We start from the raw sequence: 19,970 nt of genomic DNA, 5'->3' as shown, positions 1-19,970 counted from the left end.
TGATGGGGCAGTTCAAATGTTCAAATAGTTCTTTTCTTTTCGGGGAAGAAGCTATTACGTGTCAGTTTGTAGCTGCGGAACTTATTGTATGGGTTATTCACCCTTCTGAAAGCAATGTCATAATCCACTGCTGCAATGTCCTCCATAAATTTCAAAAGATTGGCATCAAATGGAACTATCTTCTATTTTCAAAGGACAAATCATTGATAACTTACGACTTCTGTGCACCATCCGCAATTTTTCCCAGCTTGTATACATTCCCCACATGATTTTGCATTGGCTTTTAAACACTCACTGAGATCTGTAATATGAAAAGGCAAATTAAGAACCATTGTAACATGTCTGCAATCATTTACGCCAAAACAGATGCAAGAAAGTATTTAACTGTAGAATGAAAATTGCAACACTTCAGATTTCTCCAAAATTAGCAACTTAACCAGACCGTCATCCATCTTCTGATGGACTGCCCCTTTGCGCAGAAGGTGTGGAGAGAGATGCGTTGGTATCTGTCCCGGTTCATCCCCAATGGCTCGGTAACACATATACCGAGCTCCACGGGCTGTTCCCTCGGATTCACACCGAGACAGATATCGATTGCTGTTGGAAGACCATCAACTCGGTGAAGGAGGCCTTTTCGTCCACCTGAAACCTGCTGGTCTTCCAGCTGAAGGAGCTGTCCTCCACCGACTGTTGCCGACTGGCACAGTCTAACGACCAGGAGTACGTGCTATGGGATTGAAGCGAGGTGCAGCCTACGCAAAGGCTCTATGGGGAAAGGCCACTGTGTAAGGCCATCCCACCTTTGTATTGTACACCGTGTATTATAAGATATGTGCTGTGTTTTGAAATGTAATAATGGAATTGTATCGCGTACGATCTGTATTGTGTTGTTTTGAACTGTATTGCTTTGGAGTTGTGTTTTTTACTTTGAACTGTGTGAATCCTTAAATTTTATGAAATAAAGTATATTTTGAAATTTTAAAAAAGGTGTTACCTGAGTGAGCAAGACCCTGCCACATCCAGCAACAAATCAGCATTGTATTTAGAATATGTTTCAAATCCATCTGAAATTAAAAAAGGGTTCTTAATTCCATCCTTGCATTGTTAAAGCACACAAGACTTCAGGTTTAGAAATGGTACAAGTTTTGGCAAATAGCATTCTACCTGAATATTCAAAATTGTTTCACCGATTCTATTTGCTGTGCAGCACATTATTAAAAAAAACTTCAATTACTTTTAGAAATTTAGGAATAACCAAATATATAAATAAATAAACTGGTTTTCTCCGCGAAAAGGTGGGCCATGAAAAGTTAGGGCAGTAAGTGACCAGGGCTCCACTTCTTTCTCAATGTCTCACCACCATTTCTCCTGCCAAGGTTCCGAATGTTCAGATTTCAGAACCCAAAGCTTCCAAGGGATCAGTATGAAATGTAACTGTTAAAACTTTGACTTCAAAGTACAGGTTTGTTTTCTGCAATTCTGGGATCACGCTCAAGTATAGAAAGTGTTTAAGACAGTTTTTAAATAGTCCCTCAGTTTTAAAGATTTTCACATGGTATTCCCTGTTTCCCAATTTGGAACTCAATTTCCACAGAAGCTATCTTATCAAGGCAGTTCCTATTTGTGTAACGGAGGAAACGTCTTATTGGAACTAGTTACTGAATCGTGTACAGAGCCTGAGCATGTGGCACCAGCCATTATATTCCAGCTGCCACAGCAATTTTAACAATCTTAACAAGCTTCAGAACACTATTTCACTGCACAGCTTATGTACATTTTGTATTTAAAGATGAAGTTTAAGATATTGAGTTCAATAGCATAAATCTAAAGTATCAAATTGAACAAAAGAAGATTTGATAGTAAGATTTCTGACAGAGCCTGGAAACTGCTTTTACAAAATTTCATTAGCTGCCTAGTTAGAATTATAATGAGAGGATTTCACTACATATTTTAACAGGATTTCAAGATTTCTCCAATTGAGAAAAATGAAGGTACATTTTCTCTAAAAAAATCCAATGCAAATTGTAGTGCCTAGAATAAATGGAACTGGACTGAACCCCACACTTTAGAACCCATTTTCTCAAAAGTCATAGGAAGGTTTTTTTGTTCTGTAAAGAAAATCTGCAATTTTTGTATTAAAATACACAATTATCAAAGAGTTAAAAACCTACTGGAACTTCATTGGATTTTACACATTCAACTTTGAACACATCTGGATTAAATGTAACCTATCCCTTACATCTCCTAGAGGTGATTTTAGGTAAATTCAAAGGAATTGGAGGAAGTCACACAAAAAAGCAGTCCACTATAGTGCGTGAATGGACAAATCTTTTTTTTAAGGCTATTTACTATAAATCTGTGGTGAACAAACAATGGCCCATGGACCATATCTGCCCACAAGCTCTAACTATACAGCCCACAAAGCCGCGTATACTTCGGATGTCACTGGGTTCATTTGTGTGAATTTTGTTAGCCTAGTAGTTTAAAATGTTCTGGGGGTAAGTTTTAACTGTGAGCCGGAAAGGGAGCGGGGAGGAAGATTTTCAGGTGCAAAAACCGGAAAGTAAGTGGGCATCGCGACCTTACTGAGGCCAATCAATTGCACTTCCGGGTTTCATGCCCATCAGCCGGCCTGATGGACAGGCTGTCGAGCAGGAAGGCCTGCTGCAATAGGCCACAGCCAGGGATCGGAGCGAGGGGGGGAGGGAGGTGTCATGGGCTGGGGAGAAGATCGGGGTGGGGGGGGGAGCCAGGGAGGAGTTCGGGGGGCCGAGGAGTTCAGGGGGCAGGTGGAAAGAAGATCGGGGGGCTGAGGAAGAGATTGGGGGTCCAAGGAAGATGATCAGAGGTTGGCTGAAGAGTCGGATGTAGATGCGGATCCATCATCGGGGGTGGGGGGGTGGTGTTCCACCATCGGGGAGGGGATCCACCATTGGGGAGGGGGGACAAACATCGGTGGGAGGGGGTGCAACATCGGGAGGGGGGTTCCAACATCTTGGGGGGGGTGTCGTCCAACATTGGGAGCGTCCACCATCGGGGGGGGGAGGGGTCCACCATTGGGGGGCTGAGTCCACCATCGGGGTGGGGGGGCGGTCGGCTGATCGCGGGGGTCCTGTCGGCCAGGTGAGCTTGTTGGGCCTCAATGAAGCATTCCTGCTCCTCTGGGCCCACAAGCAGTTCAATACAGTCAATCTCCTCATGGATCGGCCCATCCCACCTGCTTTCTCCTGACATGAATGGGAAGCGATTGGAAATCCGAACAGGTAGGGTCAAATTTGTTTTATTATTCCAGTGCACAAAATATGAAGTATTAATATATTGATACATTACCCTTTTAAGTATTGGCCCGCCGGCTTTAAGTGGGGGCAGGACTTTCTGGTGTATTTATCAAGAAATAAGAGGAGCTTGTAACTTAAGTAATCCAGGAATCATAGGGGACTTTAATCTTCATATAGACTGGGCAAATCAAATCGGCAAAAGTAGTCTGGAGGTTGAGTTCATGGAATGTATTCGAGACAGTTTCCTAAAACAATATGTCATGGAAGCAACCAGGGAACAGGCTATTTTAGATCTTGTCTTGTGTAAGAGACAGGGTTAATTAGTAATCTCATAGTAAGGTATCCTCTGGGGAAAAGTGATCATAATATGATGAATTTCACATTGAGTTCGAGAGCGACATACTTAAGTCTGAAACTAGAGTCTTAAACTTAAACAAAGCCAATTACATAGGTGATGAAGGGCAAGTTGGCTAAGATAGATTGGGAAATTAGATTAAAAGATGTGACAGTAGATAAGCAATGGCAAACATTTAAAGAAATATTTCATAATTCTCAACGAATATACATTCCATTGAGGAATAAGAACTCCACGGAAAAAGTGATTCATCATTGGCTAACTAAAGAAGTTAAGGATAGTATTAGATTAAAAGAGGCTTATAATGTTGCTTATAATGGGTCGCTTAGAGGCTGAGACAGGAGAAATTATAATGGGGAATAAGGAAATGGCAGAGATGTTAAACAAATATTTTGTATATGTCTTCACAGTGGAGGACACAAAAAACATACCAGAAATAGTGGGGATCCAAGGTACTAACGAGAGTGAGGAACTTAAAGTAATTAATAATAGTAAAGAAATAGTACTGGAGAAATTAATGGGACTAAAAGCCAACAAATCCCCTGGACCTGATGGTCTACATCCTAGGGTTTTAAAAGGGGTAGCTGCAGAGGTTGTGGATGCATTGGTTGTGATCTATTAGAGTTTTTTGAGGATGTAACTAGCAGGGTAGATAAAGGGGAACCAGTGGATGTAGTATATTTGGATTGTCAAAAGGCATTCGATAAGGTGCCACACAAAAGGTTGTTACACAAGATAAGGGCTCATGGGGTTGGGGGTAATATATCAGCATGGATAGAGGATTGGTTAACGGACAGAAAACAGAGAGTAGGAATAAATGGATCATTCTCAGGTTTGCAGGCTGTAACTAGTGGGCTGGGGTCTCAGCTATTTACAATCTATATTAATGACTTAGATGAAGGGACTGAGTGTGATGTATCCAAGTTTGCTGATGATACAAAGCTAGGTAGAAAAGTAAGCTGTGAGGCAGACACAAAGGGCTCGATTTTAGGATCGTGTTTCCGGCGGGTTCCCAGCGGGGTGGCCCCGAAAATCCCGATCTCCGGTCACGTGACCGGATCGCGACGAAATCCCGGCCACTTCCGGGTACCGCACTGACGTGCGGGGCTGCGCACGCAAGCCCCGCTGGTGGGAATCCCGCAGGCAATTAAAGCCAGCGGGGTTCCACTTGAGAGTACTTACCTTGCTCGTTGTGGTCAGTTAATGAGCTGAAGCAGCTGTCAAAAGAGGAAGTGTGGGATTTTCGGTTCAAGGCAGTGAGTTTCCCACACTGGGGGAAACAGTCTCCCTCCAACCAGGCGTGTTGCAGCCAGCAGCCTGTGGCAGGTGCCAAGGTGCGCTCCACGGGGGAGAGCCCTCACCCACGCAGGAGGCCACCGCGTCACATAGGGCAACCTCTGCCCTCCACCACCCCCCGCCAAGCCAGAGGACAGACCGACACGAAACCGCAGCCCCAGTCCGAGGAACCACACACCTACCCTGCACAACCCCTCAGACCAACACCTGCCAGTTGGGTGGTGTGTGGAGACACTCGGAGGACGAAGAGCATGACCAGCACCAGCAGCCTCGCAGTCCACGCCGTCCGCCGCAGAGACGTGGATCCCCCCAACACGGTGTTGTTGCACGCCCACCTGCACAGCAGGAGGGAGGGCTACCGCAGAGAGAGACGCGTCGCAGAGGGCACTACCCTCGCCACAGGGTCCACAGACCGAGGCACAGCTCCCCGGACCTCTCCGAGCAGCAGTGCACAGGGAGGCGCAGATTCGCTCGACATGTAGTCGTGGAGATCTGCAGCCTCTTTCATGCCGAGCTGCTCCTGGCTGGCCCCAGCACCAACTGCTTACCTGTCGCTGGCAAAGTCACCACTGCCCTCCACACCTTCTCCTCCGCATCCTTCCAGGGTGCAGCCGGCTACACCGCCGATGTCTCTCAGTCGTCTGCGCGGACGAGCCCTGCAAATACACCTGCACCTACTCTGCAGTAACACGATGGGTGGCATCAGTGGTGGGTCCTCATAGTGATACCCAGGAGCGGGCATTATTGGACACAACGGACAGGATTCGCGGAGACATGGCAGTGGTGGTGTCAATATAATGTGTGCTGTTTGTTGCTCTGAAATTCAATATGGGTAACACCCATGACAAACCCTCAGACACCCTTGTGCACCCCCTTCATGCTGACGAGACGTTTGCCTTACCCTGCCTACTGCACATATGTTATGCATGCCCTGTGGCTGCAGCACAGGTGGTGGCAGGTTGAGTGAGGCTGGCCGTGAGGGAGATGCACGAGAGGGTGAGTATGGGATGGAGCAATGAGATTGTATGAGGAGTGGGTTGCGTGTTAGTGGCAGGGTGAGTACTGGCGAGGTGAGTAGGTGGAGGTAAGATGAGGATGGGGTGTGAGTGGGTATGAAGGGTGATGTGACAGAATAGTGTTGGCGGTGCCGAAGGAGATGTGGGGTGGGGGCAGTGTTGTGGCAGACGGAGTGTAGGGGAAAGACTTCGTGTTCTCACTGCGGCTGACCTACTGCGGTCATTGCAGCGCCTCCTGCACTGTATGCAGGTGGGCGATATGTTGGTGGCGCAGGTGACCCCCTCTGCCACCTCGAGCCAGGCCTTCTTGGTGGCAGAGGCAGACCGCTTCCTCCCGCCCGCCGGGGGGAAGATCTGTGTCCTCCCCCTCCTCCTCACCCCATCTGATGATACCTGGGGTGAGGCATCATTAAACTGGGAGCAGCCTTCCCCCTGGGCTGCTCCATGCTGCAATTTGTCCCATTGGTTGCAGCATCTGTCAGTGGAGGACTGCCCCTTTAACTGGAGAGCCTCCAGCTGACAGATCGTACTGCGCATGCGCAGCCCGACCGACGCGCAGGCCAGCGCCGTGGACCCCGGAGGAGCAGGTAATTGATTCCTATTAGTGGGTTGCCTGCTACGATCGCGCGGGCAACCCACTAATTTCGCCGAGCGTGTTGACCACGCTCCCGGAGGACCACCCGCTGGGAACCCGCAGGCCTGCTAAATTCGAGCCCAAAGAGTCTGCATAAGGATATAGACAAGTTAAGTGAGTGGGCAAGAAGGTGGCAGATGGAGTGTAATGTGAGGAAATGTGAGGTTATTCACTTTGGAAGGAAAAATGGTGAGAAACTATTAAATATTGGTGTTCAGAGAGATTTGGGTGTCCTTGTACACAAAGCACAGAAAGTTAACATGCAGGTACAGCAAGCAATTAGGAAGGCAAATGGTATGTTGGCCTTTATTGCAAGGGGGTTGGAGTACAAGAGTAAGGAAGTCTTGCTGCAATTGTACAAGGCTTTGGTGAGACCACAAGTGGAGTACTGTGTACAGTTCTGGTCTCCTTACCGAAGGAAGGATATACTTGCCTTAGAGGTGGTGCAACGAAGGTTCACTAGATTGATTCCTGGGATGAGATTGAGTAGAATGGGCCTATACTGTCTGGAGTTTAGAAGAATGAGAGGTGATCTCATTGAAACATATAAGATTCTAAGAGGGCTTGACAGGGTAGATGCTGAGAGAATGTTTCCCCTGGCCAGAGAGTCTCGGACTAGGGGGCATAATCTCAGGATAAGGGGTCGGCCATTTAGTACTGAGATGAGGAGGAATTTCTTCACTCAGAGGGTTGTGAATCTTTGGAATTCTCTACCCCATAGGGCTGTGGATGCTCAGTCGTTGAGTATATTCAAGGCTGAGATTGATAGATTTTTGGATTCAAGGGAATCAAGGGATACAGGGCTCGGGTAGGAAAGTGGAGTTGAGGTTGAAGATTTGCCATGACCTTATTGAATGGCGTAGCAGGCTCGAGGAGCCATATGGCCTACTCCTGCTCCTATTTCTTATCTTCTTATGTTCTTATGTATCTGCTCTCCATGTGCACTCAGACCTGCCTGGGTTAAACTCAGAAGTAGGCATGTTGGAGCCGGGATGCTGGCCCGTTCTGAAAATGGACGATTTTTACTTCCCACCCATTCTTGGGGGTTAAAATGTACCTCCTGTTCTCGGTGCTGCTCACTCACGGGTGGAGAAATTCTAAATCCACCAGTAAAGAAGCAGTGTTGTGAAAAGAACTTTCTATGAATAGGCCTGTGAAACTCAAAACGGTGAAACCAGCAACATCCGAAGTCTAATCAACCAACAATGGGAAGAGTGGGCAAGGAGGCTGAACATCATTGTGAATGGAGTCAGCAGCCAGTGAGCACTTAGGGGGGAATTTTAATCCCCCATGACGGGCGGGAGAGAGTCGGGGGGGGAATGTTAAAATTCCCCCCCCCCCGACTCGGTGGCGGGTTTGGGGACAGGTGACTAACCTGCTGTCAAGAGGCGGGTCCATCATTTAAATATGCCAATGCGGCTGTGTCAAATTTTAATAGATTTTAAATGCTGCGGGCAGGGTTTCTCAGGGCTCTGGAAACCCGGCATCTGAAGGGTGACTAAAAAAGCCCGGATCCAGCTGGTAAGTGCGTTTCCAGCACTACTTGTGGACCAGGAGGAACTGGAGTGCTTCCTCCCGGCCCCTCAAGCACACCTGCTTCCCTCCCCACGATCCACAGCCTCCCCCCCGAACTTCATGACCTCCCCCCATCGCCACGACCTCCCCCCCAGCCCCCCCAACGATCTCTCCCTCCATTCCTATTCTTTGTTGCCCAGCTGCGGTTTTGTGCCCAAATGCTCCACATTACCCGCATTTCCTGACCTTTATGACCCACCAACCCCCACCCTGTTCCCTCCCCATCTCCTCATAAATAACGGGGCCTTACTCTCTGGATAAAAAAATCAGGAAAAAAGGGGTGGAGACCAGTGTTTGTCCTGAGGATCAGAGCAGAGCAGGGCCTGTGCCAAATGCTGACACGAAAATGAGTTGGTAGCAGGGGCTATATGGGAAGGCAGGAGATTTCTGTGGTTTAGTGAGCGTCTATGCTGCATGGTGTATCACTGACCTATACAGGTCAGGAAGAAACCTAGTTTGATCCTGGTCTGAGCTGTCATTTTATTGCCCATCCCTATTTGCCCTTGAGAAGGTGGTGGTGGGCCTTCTGACCCTAGCCTGGCCCCACCTGAATTGCCAGAATAGGACATTTACTCTGCATCTAAACTATACCCGACCTGGGGGAGGGGAGGAGAGGCGAGGGGGGAGGTGATTCCAACACGGAGTGCCCTAAACACAAAAGTATCCACTTCACATTGCTAATATCCCTCCCTTTAAAAAACATAAAAATTCATCACAAAAATGTTTACAAATAATAATTCACCCGTGACATTTATAAAGCACTGTACCTGGTACTGCATCTAAAATCTAAAGCACACGCTGAAGCAAATCATGTAAACTTTTATATCTCAAAAGACTTTAAAATCAGACTTCAAAAAGACTACCAAAACGAGACAGGTTTATTGTAGTAGCTGCTGTGGTTCTTTGGAGTATAAATGCAAGTTCTTTATGACAAAAAAAGGATTAGGCACTTTGCAGAACAAATGTTTTAAACTAACACAGAACAATCCAGTGATTTACTGAGTAAGAAAGAATACAACATGGTTCCTTTATATTATGACATGCTCACACCATTTCAAAAAACCTTTTAGAGTTAAAATATGATTAATAGCTGATGTCCCTGCTGACTGAAAAACTTTTCCAAAAACTGAAATAGAACAAAACAAATGAACAAAATATTTCTCAATATGGTAACAGTATGTACTCTGGGAGTGCAATGCGCAACAAAAAAGCTATTCTGGCACAGATTATGCATAACACTGCATCATCCAACAGTGAAATTGTTTCCATATAAGGTCAGAACGTTACTGGCTGTTCAGAGGTCAATCTCTCCAACCCCCTTCAGCATGCAAAAACATTGATGTTACAAGCAGGCCTGCTGGAGGGCAGTCTACGTTAGCATTAGTTGAATACCATCTATATATACGTATAAAAAAATGCATCTAGCATGTGCCCATGATTCTTCAGATATTGCTCTTCAAAGTGTCACAATTTGTTGCAGATGCAAAATAATCGTAACAAAAAGGACATTGAAAAAAGCAAAAGAACGTCAGTCATTTCCTGCTGTTTGTTTTTTTCTCTGACCTTGATAGCCTGGCCTCTCCCCAACAGCAGAAGCAGGGCTCTTAGATGCAGCTGCCAATCTCCAGAAACGGCCGTCAGCAATTAGCCTCTAATTGACCTCAAGTTATGCCTACTTGGACCACTTCCCCAAGAGGTGTCTGAGGTTAACTACAACTCCACCTTCACAGCTAAAGACCACAACCATACTTTAGACTACAGACTACCCGTAAATGCCACTGGAGATCATCTAGAACCTATAATAGGCCTTGTTCTGAAAATGGAGTTCAACCTTCACATACACTTGAATACTCCATTATCAACCAGAAAAAAACTCTTGATTTTGTCTGTTTAATAGTATGGCACCATACAACAGTATCTTCCGCACTCCTTTTGTAAACAAGGACCTCATCTTCTAAAGCACTCTTCACTTCCTAACCAGAGGAGACAGCAGATGCTGAAAAAATCTAAATACATACACAAAAAAACAATAAGCTCTAAATTACACCAGATGAGAGAGAGTGTTGAGGGACAGCAAGCAAAGAAGATAATCTGAAGGTAACTTTCACATGTAGTTTAATTACACCAAAGTACTACTGGAGAAGGGAATTTTTTTTTTATTATTTTGTCCTCAGGATCGGGGCAACACTGCAAAGCCATCCCTTGTTGCCCTTAGAAGGTGGTGTTGGGCCTGCTTGAACCACTGCAGACCTTATGCTGGTGGTGCTCCCATAATGCTGCTGGATAGGGAATTCGAAGATTTTGACCCTGCGATGATGAAAGAATGGTGATGTATGTCCAAATGAGACTCGGAGATGATAGTGCCCTCTCTTCAGGTATTGTCCCCCTCCCTTTCAAATCCACATCATCACCCCCCACCTCAAACAACTCACCCTTGACGCCTCTGCCAAACCTCCCTTTCTTCTCCAAAATCCTTGAACGCGCTGTCACCTCCCAAATCCGTACCCATCTTTCCCGCAAATCCATGTTTGAATCTCTCCAATCAGGTTTACGCCTCTGCCACAGCCCCTATTTTTTATTCGTTCATGGGATGTGGGCGTCGCTGGCGAGGCCGGCATTTATTGCCCATCCCTAATGAAATGGCACTAATCAAAATCACATCCTCTGTGACTGTGACCATGGTGCACAATACCTCCTCTCCTAACCTTTGACATGAGGGACTACACTATCCTATTGCAACGCCTCTCCTCCGTTGTCCAGCTCAGTGGGATCGCTTGGTTGTACTCTTATCTATCCAATTGTAGCCAGAGCATCTTCAGCAATGGCTTATCTTTTTGCCCCCACTCTGTCACCTCTGGAGTCCCCCAAAGATCTATCCTTTGCCCCCTCCTTTTCCTCATCTACAAGCTGCCCCTTGGCAACATCATCTGAAGATGTGGGGTCAGATTACACCTATATGCTGACAACACCCAGCTCTACCTCTCCACCACCTCTCTCGACCTCTGCACTGCTCTGTGTTGTCAGGCTGCTTGTCCGACATCCAGTCCACAGTCAGCTGCAATTTCCTGTAGTTAAATATTGGGAAGACAGAAGCTGTCATCTTCAGCCCCTGCCACAACTCCATTCCCTCATGGCCAATTCCATCCCCCTCCCCTGACTGTGTCAGGTTGATACAGATTGTTCGCACCCTTGGCGTCCTATTTGATCCTGAGCTAAGCTTCCAACCCCATACAACAACAACTTGCATTTATATAGTGCCTTTAACGTAGTAAAACATCCCAAGGCACTTCACAGGAGCGTTACCAGAAAAAATTTGACACCGAGCCACATAAAGAGATATGAGATATCATTTCCATCACAAAGACCACCTGCATCGCCTGTCTCCACGCCTGCCTCAGGCCATCCACTGCTGAAAATCTCATCCGTGCCTTTGTCACATCCAGACTCAGGTATTCCAAAGTTCTCCTGGACGCCTTCTCATCCTCCACCCTCAATGAACTTCGGCTTATCTAGAACTCTGCTGCCCATAACCTATTCTGCACCAATTCCCACTCACCCATCAACTTTGTGCTCGCTGACCTACATTGGCTCCTGGTCTCGCAACGCCTCAAATTTAAAATTCTCATCTTTGTGTTTAAATTCTTTCGTGACCTCACCTGTCCCTATCTGTGTGATCTTCTCCAGCCCACAACCCTGTGTTCCTCCAACTCTGGCCTCTCGTAGATCTCCCTCTTCCTTCGTCCTACCTTTGGCAGCTGTGCCTTCAGCCACCTTGACCTTAGGCTCTGGAATTACCTCCCTGCCTCCCTCTCCTCCTTTAAGACCCACCTTAAAACCCACCTCTGTGACCAAGTTTACAGTCACCTGTCCTAATTTCTCTTCTTTACCTCGGCTTTCAATTTAAGTCTGATTATGCTTCTGTGAAGTGACTTGAGATGTTTTTCTACGCTATATAAATGCAAGCTGTTGTTAATGTCGATGATGTTCCCACAACATAGCTGTTCTTGTCCTTCTCAGTGACAGGGTAGAGAGATACTGTCGAAGTAGCCTTGGTGAGTTCCTGTGGTGCATCCTGTCGATCGCACATACTGAAACCACAGTGCACCGGTGATGGAGGGGGTGGATAATGAATTCAGTGACAGTGGCACCGATCAAAAAAAAAATACTCTCTTCTGGATGGTGTCGAGCTTCTTGAGTTTTCTTGCGGGTGTACCCATCCAAGTGACTGGGGAGTATTCCATCACATTCCTGATTTGAGCCTTGTAGATGGTGAAGAGCCTTTGAGGGGTCCGGAGGTAAGCCACTCACTGTAGATTACCCAGCCTCAGCCTTGCCCTTGTAGCCACAGTGTCAATATGGCTGGTCCAGTTAAGCTTCTGGTCAGTGGTGACCCCAGAGCTGTTGATGTTGTGAGACTCAGTGATGAGTCCCAATGTTCCTGATGGATGGGGAATCCATAACCAGAGGTCACAGTCTCAGGATACGGGGTGTGCCATTTAGAACCGAAATTAGGAGAAATTTCTTCACTGAGAGGGTGGTGAACCTGTGGAATTCTCTACCACAGAAGGCAGTGGAGGCCAAGTCATTAGATGTAATCAAGAAGGAGATAGATATATTTCTTAATGCTAAAGGGATCAAGGGATATGGGGAAAAAGCGGGAACAGGATACTGAGTTAGACGATCAGCCATGATCACTTTGGATGGCGGAGCAGGCCCGAAGGGCCGAATGGCCTACTCTTGCTCCTATTTTCTATGATTTTATGATTTCATAATGATTCTGGTGAAGGTTAGGGAGAGGTGATTGGACTCTTTTTTTTTGGATGTTCTTCAAATCCTGCTGTAGCTGGCATGGGTTGCTTTATTATCAGAGAAGTTGTGAGTGGAGCTGAACATTGTGGGACGATTAGCAAACATCCCCACTCTCGGCTTTTTGACAGACGGAAGGTCATTGATGTAGCAGCTGATTGTGGTTGGGCCAAGGTTGCTTCTCTGAACAGCTATATCCTGCAGCTGTGGTGACTTGTTTCCGGCATCCATGATAATTTTCCTTTGCGTCAGGTAATACTCCAGCCACTGGAGACTTTTCCCTTAACCCTCAATCAACTCAGTTATGCTAGGGCTCCTTAGTGCCATACTCAGTTGAATGCTGCTTTGATGTCAACGGTAGCGCCTCTCACCTCTTTTCTGGCATTCAACTTTCGAGTCCAGGTCTGGAAAAACCTGAATTGAGTGTCAGTGAGCGAGTTATTGGTTGATGCCACTTTTGATGACTCCTTCTATCATTTTACTGATTATTGGGAGGAGGCTGATAGGATGCTAATTAGCTGGGTTAGATTTATCCTGGATTTTTTCATACCTGGGCAATCATCCACATTGTCGGGTAGATGCCAGTGTCCTAGGAACAGGTTGTTTAGAGGGGCGACTTCCTCTGGGGTGCAGATCTTCAGCGCTATAGCCAGGATGTTGTCAGGATCCAAAGGGATTTGTTGTGTCAGCTTTTTAATGTCACAGGGAGTGAACACTTGCATGATGGTGGGGACCCCAGGAGGAGGCAGAATAGGGCCCTTCACTTATGATCTAATATTAAGGCTGTCATGGTGCATAGCACTAGAGCATTTGTCATCCCAAAGAATCAAATTTAGATAATAACACATGGTAAAAGCATAGAAGCTATTTGATGTAGCTTGTTTTGTATCAAGAGAAACCCAATGCATATGACCAGAGCATGAATAGAATAGGCTCAGTGTTTCCCTGATAGTGCTCCCAAAATGCTTTGTAGTGCTTTGCTACAAATGAATGGCTTGCTAGGCCACTTCAGAGGGCAGTTAAGAGTCAACCATAGAATCATAGAAAGGTTACAACATGGAAGGAGGCCATTCGGCCCATCGAGTCTGCATCAGGTCCATGCGAGAGCAATCCAGCTAGTCCCACTCCCCTGCCCTTTCCCCGTAGCCCTGCAAATTTTTTCCTTTCAAGTACTTATCCAGTTCCATTTTGAAGGCCGTGATTGAATCTGCCTCCACCACCCCCTCAGGCAGTGCATTCCAGATCCTAACCACTCGCTGTGTAAAAAGATTTTTCCTCATGTCACCTTTGGTTCTTTTACCAATCATCTTAAATCTATGTCCCCTGGTCCTTGACCCTTCCGCCAATGGGAACAGTTTCTCTCTATCTACTCTGTCTAGACCCTTCATGATTTTGAATACCTCTATCAAATCTCCTCGCAACTGTCTCTATTCCAAGGAGAATAACCCCAGCTACTCAAGTCTATCCACGTAACTAAAGTCCCCATTCCCTGGAATCATTCCAGTAAATCTCTTCTGCACCCTCTCTAAGGCCTTCACATCTTTCCTGAAGTGCGGTGCCCAGAACTGGATACAATGCTCCAGTTGTGGCCAAACCAGTGTTTTATAAAGGTTCATCATGACTTCCATACTTTTATACTCTATGCCTCAATTTATAAAGCCCAGGATCCCGTATGCTTTTTTAACCACTTTCTCAACCTGCCCTGCCACCTTCAATGATTTGTGCACATAGACCCCCAGATCTGCCTGTTCCTGTATCCCTTTTAGAGTTGTGCTCTCTAGTTTATATTGCCTCTCCTCATTCTTCCTACCGAAATGTATCACTTCGCATTTTTCTGCGTTAAATTTCATCTGGCACGTGTCCGCCCATGCCACCAGCCTGTCTAAATCCTCTTGAAGTCTATCATTATCCTCCTCACTGTTTACTACCCTTCCAAGTTTTGTGTCATCTGCAAATTTTGAAATTGTGCCCTGTACACCCAGGTCCAAGTCATTAATATATATCAAGAAAAGCAGTGGTCCCAGCACTGACCCCTGAGAAACACCACTGTACGCCTCCCTCCAGTCCGAAAAACAACCGTTCACCACTACTCTCTGTTTCCTGTCCCCTAGTCAATTCTGTATCCATGTTGCTGCTGCCCCCTTTATTCCATGGGCCGCAATCTTGATGATAAGTCTATCGTGCAGCACTTTATCAAACGCCTTTTGAAAGTCTATATACACCACATCAACTGCATTGCCCTCATCTACCCTCTCTGTTACCACATCAAAAAACTCTATCAGGTTAGTTACACACGATTTGCCTTTAACAAATCCATGCTGGCTTTCCCTAATCAATGCACACACGTCCAAGTGACTGTTAATTCTGTTCCGGATTATCGTTTCTAAAAGTTTCTCCACCACTGAGGTTAAACTGACTGGCCTATAGTTGCTGGGTTTATCCTTACACCCTTTTTTGAACAAGTGTGTAACATTTGCAATTCTCCAGTCCTCTGGCACCACCCCCGTATCTACGGATGTTTGGAAGATTATGGCCAATACCTCCGCAATTTCCACCCTTACTTCCCACTGCAACCCAGGATGCATCCCATCCGGACCAGGTGACTTATCTACTTTAAGTACAGTTAGTCTTTCAAGTACATCTTCTTTATCAATTTTTAGTCCATCCAGTATCACAGCTATATCTTCCTTTACTGAGACTCTGGCAGCATCTTCTTCCTTGGTAAAGACAGATGCAAAGTATTCATTTAGTACCTCATCCATCCCCTCTGCCGCCATGAGTAGATCTCCTTTACGGTCCCTAATTGGCCCCATCCCTCCTCATACTACCTGTTTACTGTTTACATGCATGTAGAAGACTTTTCGATTCCCTTTTATGTTGGCCGCCAGTCTATTCTCATACTCACTCTTTGTCCCTCTTATTTCCTTTTTCACTTCCCCTTTGAACTTTCTATATTCAGCCTGGTTCTCACTCGTGTTATCAACTTGACATCTGTCATACACCCCTTTTTTCTGTTTCATCTTACTCACTATCTCTTTTGTCATCCAAGCAGTTCTGACTTTAGTTGCCCTACCATTCTGCCTCGTGGGAATGTGTCTAGACTGTACCCGAACCATCTCCTCCTTAAAGGCCGTCCACTGTTCAATTACAGTTTTGCCTGCCAATCTTTGACTCCAATTTACCCGGGCCAGATCTGTTCTCATCCCATTGAAATTGGCCCTCCTCCAATTGAGTATTTTTACTTTAGAGTGGTCTGTGTTCTTTTCCATAGCTTTCCTAAGCCGTATGATACTACGATCGCTGCTCCCTAAATGCTCTTCCACGGACACTTGCTCCACTTGGCCCACCTCATTCCAGAGAACCAAGACCAGCAATGCCTCCTTCCTCGTTGGGCCAGAAATGTACCGGTTAAGAAGGTTATCCTGGACACATTTCAAAAACTCCTCCCCACCCCGTGCCCCTTATATTATTATTGTTATCCCAGTCTATATTTAGGATATTTGAAGTCCCCAGTTATCATTGCTCTATGGCTTTTATAATTTCCCTGAAAATTTGCTCCTTTATTTCCTTCCCACTAGTTGATGGCCTATAGAATATACCCAGTAGTGTAATGGCACCTCTTTTATTTATTAACTCTAACCAAATAGATTCTGTCCTTGACCCCTCCAGGACATCCTCTCTCTCCAGTACTGCAATATTCTCCTAAATCAATACTGCCACACCACCCCCCCCCCCCCCCACCTCCTTTCTTTCCTTCCCTATCTTTCCTGAACTCCTTGTATCAGGAATTTTTTTTATCCGTTCATGGGATGTGGGTGCGCTGGCGAGGCCGACATTTATTGCCCATCCCTAATTGCCTTTGAGAAGGTGGTGGTGAGACGCCTTCTTGAACCGCTGCAGTCCTTTTGGTAAAGGTTCTCCCACAGTACTGTTAGGTAGGGAGTTCCAGGATTTTGACCCAACGACGATGAAGGACTCATCTTGGTGTGGTACTAGAAACACATATAGGCCGGACCGGGTAAGGGCAGTAAGTTTCCATAGCAAAAGACATTAGTGAACCAGTTGAGTTTTTATGATAATCTGGCAGTTTCATGGTCACTTTTACTGATACCAGCTTTTTATTTCTGAATTTTTCTTCTGAATTCAAATTTTCAAATTGCCATGATGGGATTCAATCTCACATCTAGGCCTCTAGTCCAGTAACACAACCCCTACATTACCATACATTTAACACATCAGAAATTGTATTTTGAAATTTTGCTTCAAACTGTTAGATAATGAGAAAAGCATATGCAAAGAATTTAATTTTGTTTCATAAATTACATTTTTCTTATTTGGGTCTTTTTTCTACATTTATTGTTGGGATGTGGGTGATGCTGGTGAGGCCATACTTAGTTGTCCTAAAAGGCGGTGATAGATCTTCTTAAAATATGTAGAAATAAATCGAAGTTACAATACGGAATCAGGCGATTCAGTCCAAACACTCCTTGTTGGTGTTTACCTTCCATGTGAGCAAATAGTTCTAATCACATTTACCCACACCATATCCCTTTATCCTCTTTTCCTTTATCCACTTATCCAATCTAATCTTAATTGCTGACATAGTTTATGCCTCAACCATTATCTCTGGAAGAGAATTCCACAGCCTCACAGCTCTGTGCAGAGATGTTTCTCTTGCTTTTTGTTCTAAATCTCTTATATTTAATCTTGTACCTATGACCCATTGTTCTAGATCCATCAACAACTGGAAACAATCTGCTTCAATCTACCCTGTACCATCCTTTCATAATTGTAAATAATTCGATCTTATTGCTCCATAATCTGGATTGCTCCAATAAAAAAGCCCCAGAGCTGGTAGATATAGTTTGTACAATTAAATGGCTTGCATGGCCACTTAAGAGACAACCACATAGTGTGGATTAGTTACCTGTAGGCCAGACGGGTAGGGGTGATGGTAGCTTTCCTTCTCTGAAGAATATTAGTAGGCCATGTTCCATTTAATGGCTGAGACGATCAGTTACAGGGCTTTTCCAATCCTGTTCTGTAACCAGACATGACAGGGTGCATAGGCACAGCATGTGGAGGCTATACCTTCCCATCTTGCACCCTATGGTGAAACACTTGACTTCTGCTTGGTGTCATGCAACAAAGACTGGACATGGCTAAACACCACAAAAATGTCCATAATTCCGCACTAATTATTAATCCCACACAAGGAAACCATAAGGATAGATGGTGTGGGAAATTAAATAAATTCACATTATTGCAGTGTGGAATCTAAGATTTAGACTAGGTATGTTGTTGGGCTGAGTGAAGGGTTCTTTACTTTGCATCTGATTTGTGCCTTACATTACCTGGGTGGAAAAATTGAAACGTGTTCCAGTTTCCAAAATTGACATCCCTGAGACAGGGAGTGGAGAGTAGAGCTGGGTGTCATTATTGTACATTCAGAGGGTCCCCTGGTGTCTGTCAACATTTGCAGAGTGTTCCTCACACAGAAAAGATTTTAAATCACTGATCTAAATAACGTGGATTACAACATCAACAATTTGCAATTACATCACACATTTAATGTAGAAAAATATCCCAAGGCACTTCATAGAAGCATAAGGGAAAAAATGGACTCCATGCCAAAGCGGGAGATATTAGGTGGGGTGACTAAAAGCTTGGTGAAAGAGTTGGGTTTTAACGAGAGTCTTAAAGAAAGAGAGGAATGTGGAGAGGTGGGGCCTGGGTGGCTGAAGGCACAGCCACAATTGATAGGGCAAAGGGAACGGGTGCACAAGAGGCCGGTTTCAGAGAAGTGGAGAGTTCATGGGTGGAGAAGATTACAGAGACAGGGAGGGCAAGGCCACGGAGGGATTTAACAAGGCATTAGTCTATGATCAGGTCTCAAAATCATGACCACAGCCAGCTGGGTTCAATTTTTAAAAATGACAGTTAGGTCCTAGAAATGGGACAGTTTTCAACCAACAAATATTAGTCAGCTGGATTGACCAGCAACCACAATTGCAAAAAGCTCAAATTACCAATATAAAACCCATTCAGAAGCAAAGGAATGGGTTGCAATTGGAATGTTTTTGGATTCGCTTACTGTTACAGAAATCAGGACAGCTGCAAGAAAACACAGGACAACAGCAAAGGGACAGCTACCAGAAGGACAACAATAATAAGCTCCACCAGCTTACCTTTACAGGAAAGCAGGCTGTATTTTCTTTGCCCAGTTCTCTGTAACCAGTGCCGGTTTTTAGTGGAAGATCTGGCTCCTCTCCGCATCCAATCGGATCTGGGTTCACACACACGCAGGAGGCGCTTGGTTTCTCTGCAATGTCAAAGTCTCTCTGTTTAGTTTGTCACTGAATTTTAACCACCGCCCTGAGCTCCACCCCCTGTATATTCAGTCTCGGAATCTTGGCCCAGTTGTACAATGTTTGTACCTCTGAGACTTCATTCTGTGAAAAAACAGATTGTGTGTACGTTGCTGACTTGTGCTGCCTGCCAAAAAAAAAAGTATTTAACTCATTGCCCTGGTGGGGCTAAATTATCTCCTACTCCCAGATAAAAAAACTGATTTAAATCTGGAATTATATCGTCTTCTCTCCAGGAAATAGCAGAATTATATCCTTTCCCCAGCAGACAGTGACTTACCAGACCCAGGAACTGTCACTCAGTGGGAATGATAGCCATTCATTTTGGGTTAAACTTATTCTATTTTTGTATGTGATTGACTGAAAAATAAATTGATCAAATCAATACACGTGTGTCCAAATTGCTTTGCAACCACATATCAAAACAGCTGCACGATATTTTCAATGATCATTTCATCTATCCTTTATGGGGTCCAATACCAGGCTACATGTACAAGTACTTAAACATGTACATTAAAGTCTTTATATTATTTATGTTCACCATTTAAATAGGATTCTTAAAAGAGGATATAATTCCAGATATAAATCAGATTTTTTCTGGGAGAGGATACAATTCTGCTATTTTCTGAAGAGAAAAGAGAA

The 19,970-nt window shown here is 45.2% G+C and overlaps 1 protein-coding gene across 2 annotated transcripts in view; it reads right to left on the bottom strand.

Moving 5' to 3' along the window:
• LOC137344518 (integrin beta-1-like) overlaps nucleotides 1-19,304 on the bottom strand; it is a 98,074-nt gene extending 78,770 nt beyond the window's left edge. For both annotated transcript variants that reach the window (XM_068007556.1, XM_068007565.1), the window contains exons 1-3: nucleotides 19,149-19,304; nucleotides 995-1,064; nucleotides 216-301 (exon numbers count right to left, since the gene is read on the bottom strand). In XM_068007556.1, coding sequence (XP_067863657.1) covers nucleotides 216-301; nucleotides 995-1,064 — 156 coding nt within the window. In that variant the 5' untranslated portion in view covers nucleotides 19,149-19,304. The remainder of the gene's footprint in view (nucleotides 1-215; nucleotides 302-994; nucleotides 1,065-19,148) is intronic.
• Between the last annotated feature and the right edge of the window lie 666 nt (nucleotides 19,305-19,970).

Source organism: Heptranchias perlo, chromosome 2 (genome assembly GCF_035084215.1).
Source record: "Heptranchias perlo isolate sHepPer1 chromosome 2, sHepPer1.hap1, whole genome shotgun sequence".
Taxonomy (NCBI): Eukaryota; Metazoa; Chordata; class Chondrichthyes; order Hexanchiformes; family Hexanchidae; genus Heptranchias; species Heptranchias perlo.
Note: the sequence above shows the minus strand (reverse complement) of the source record. Positions and strands in the feature narration are given on the sequence as shown.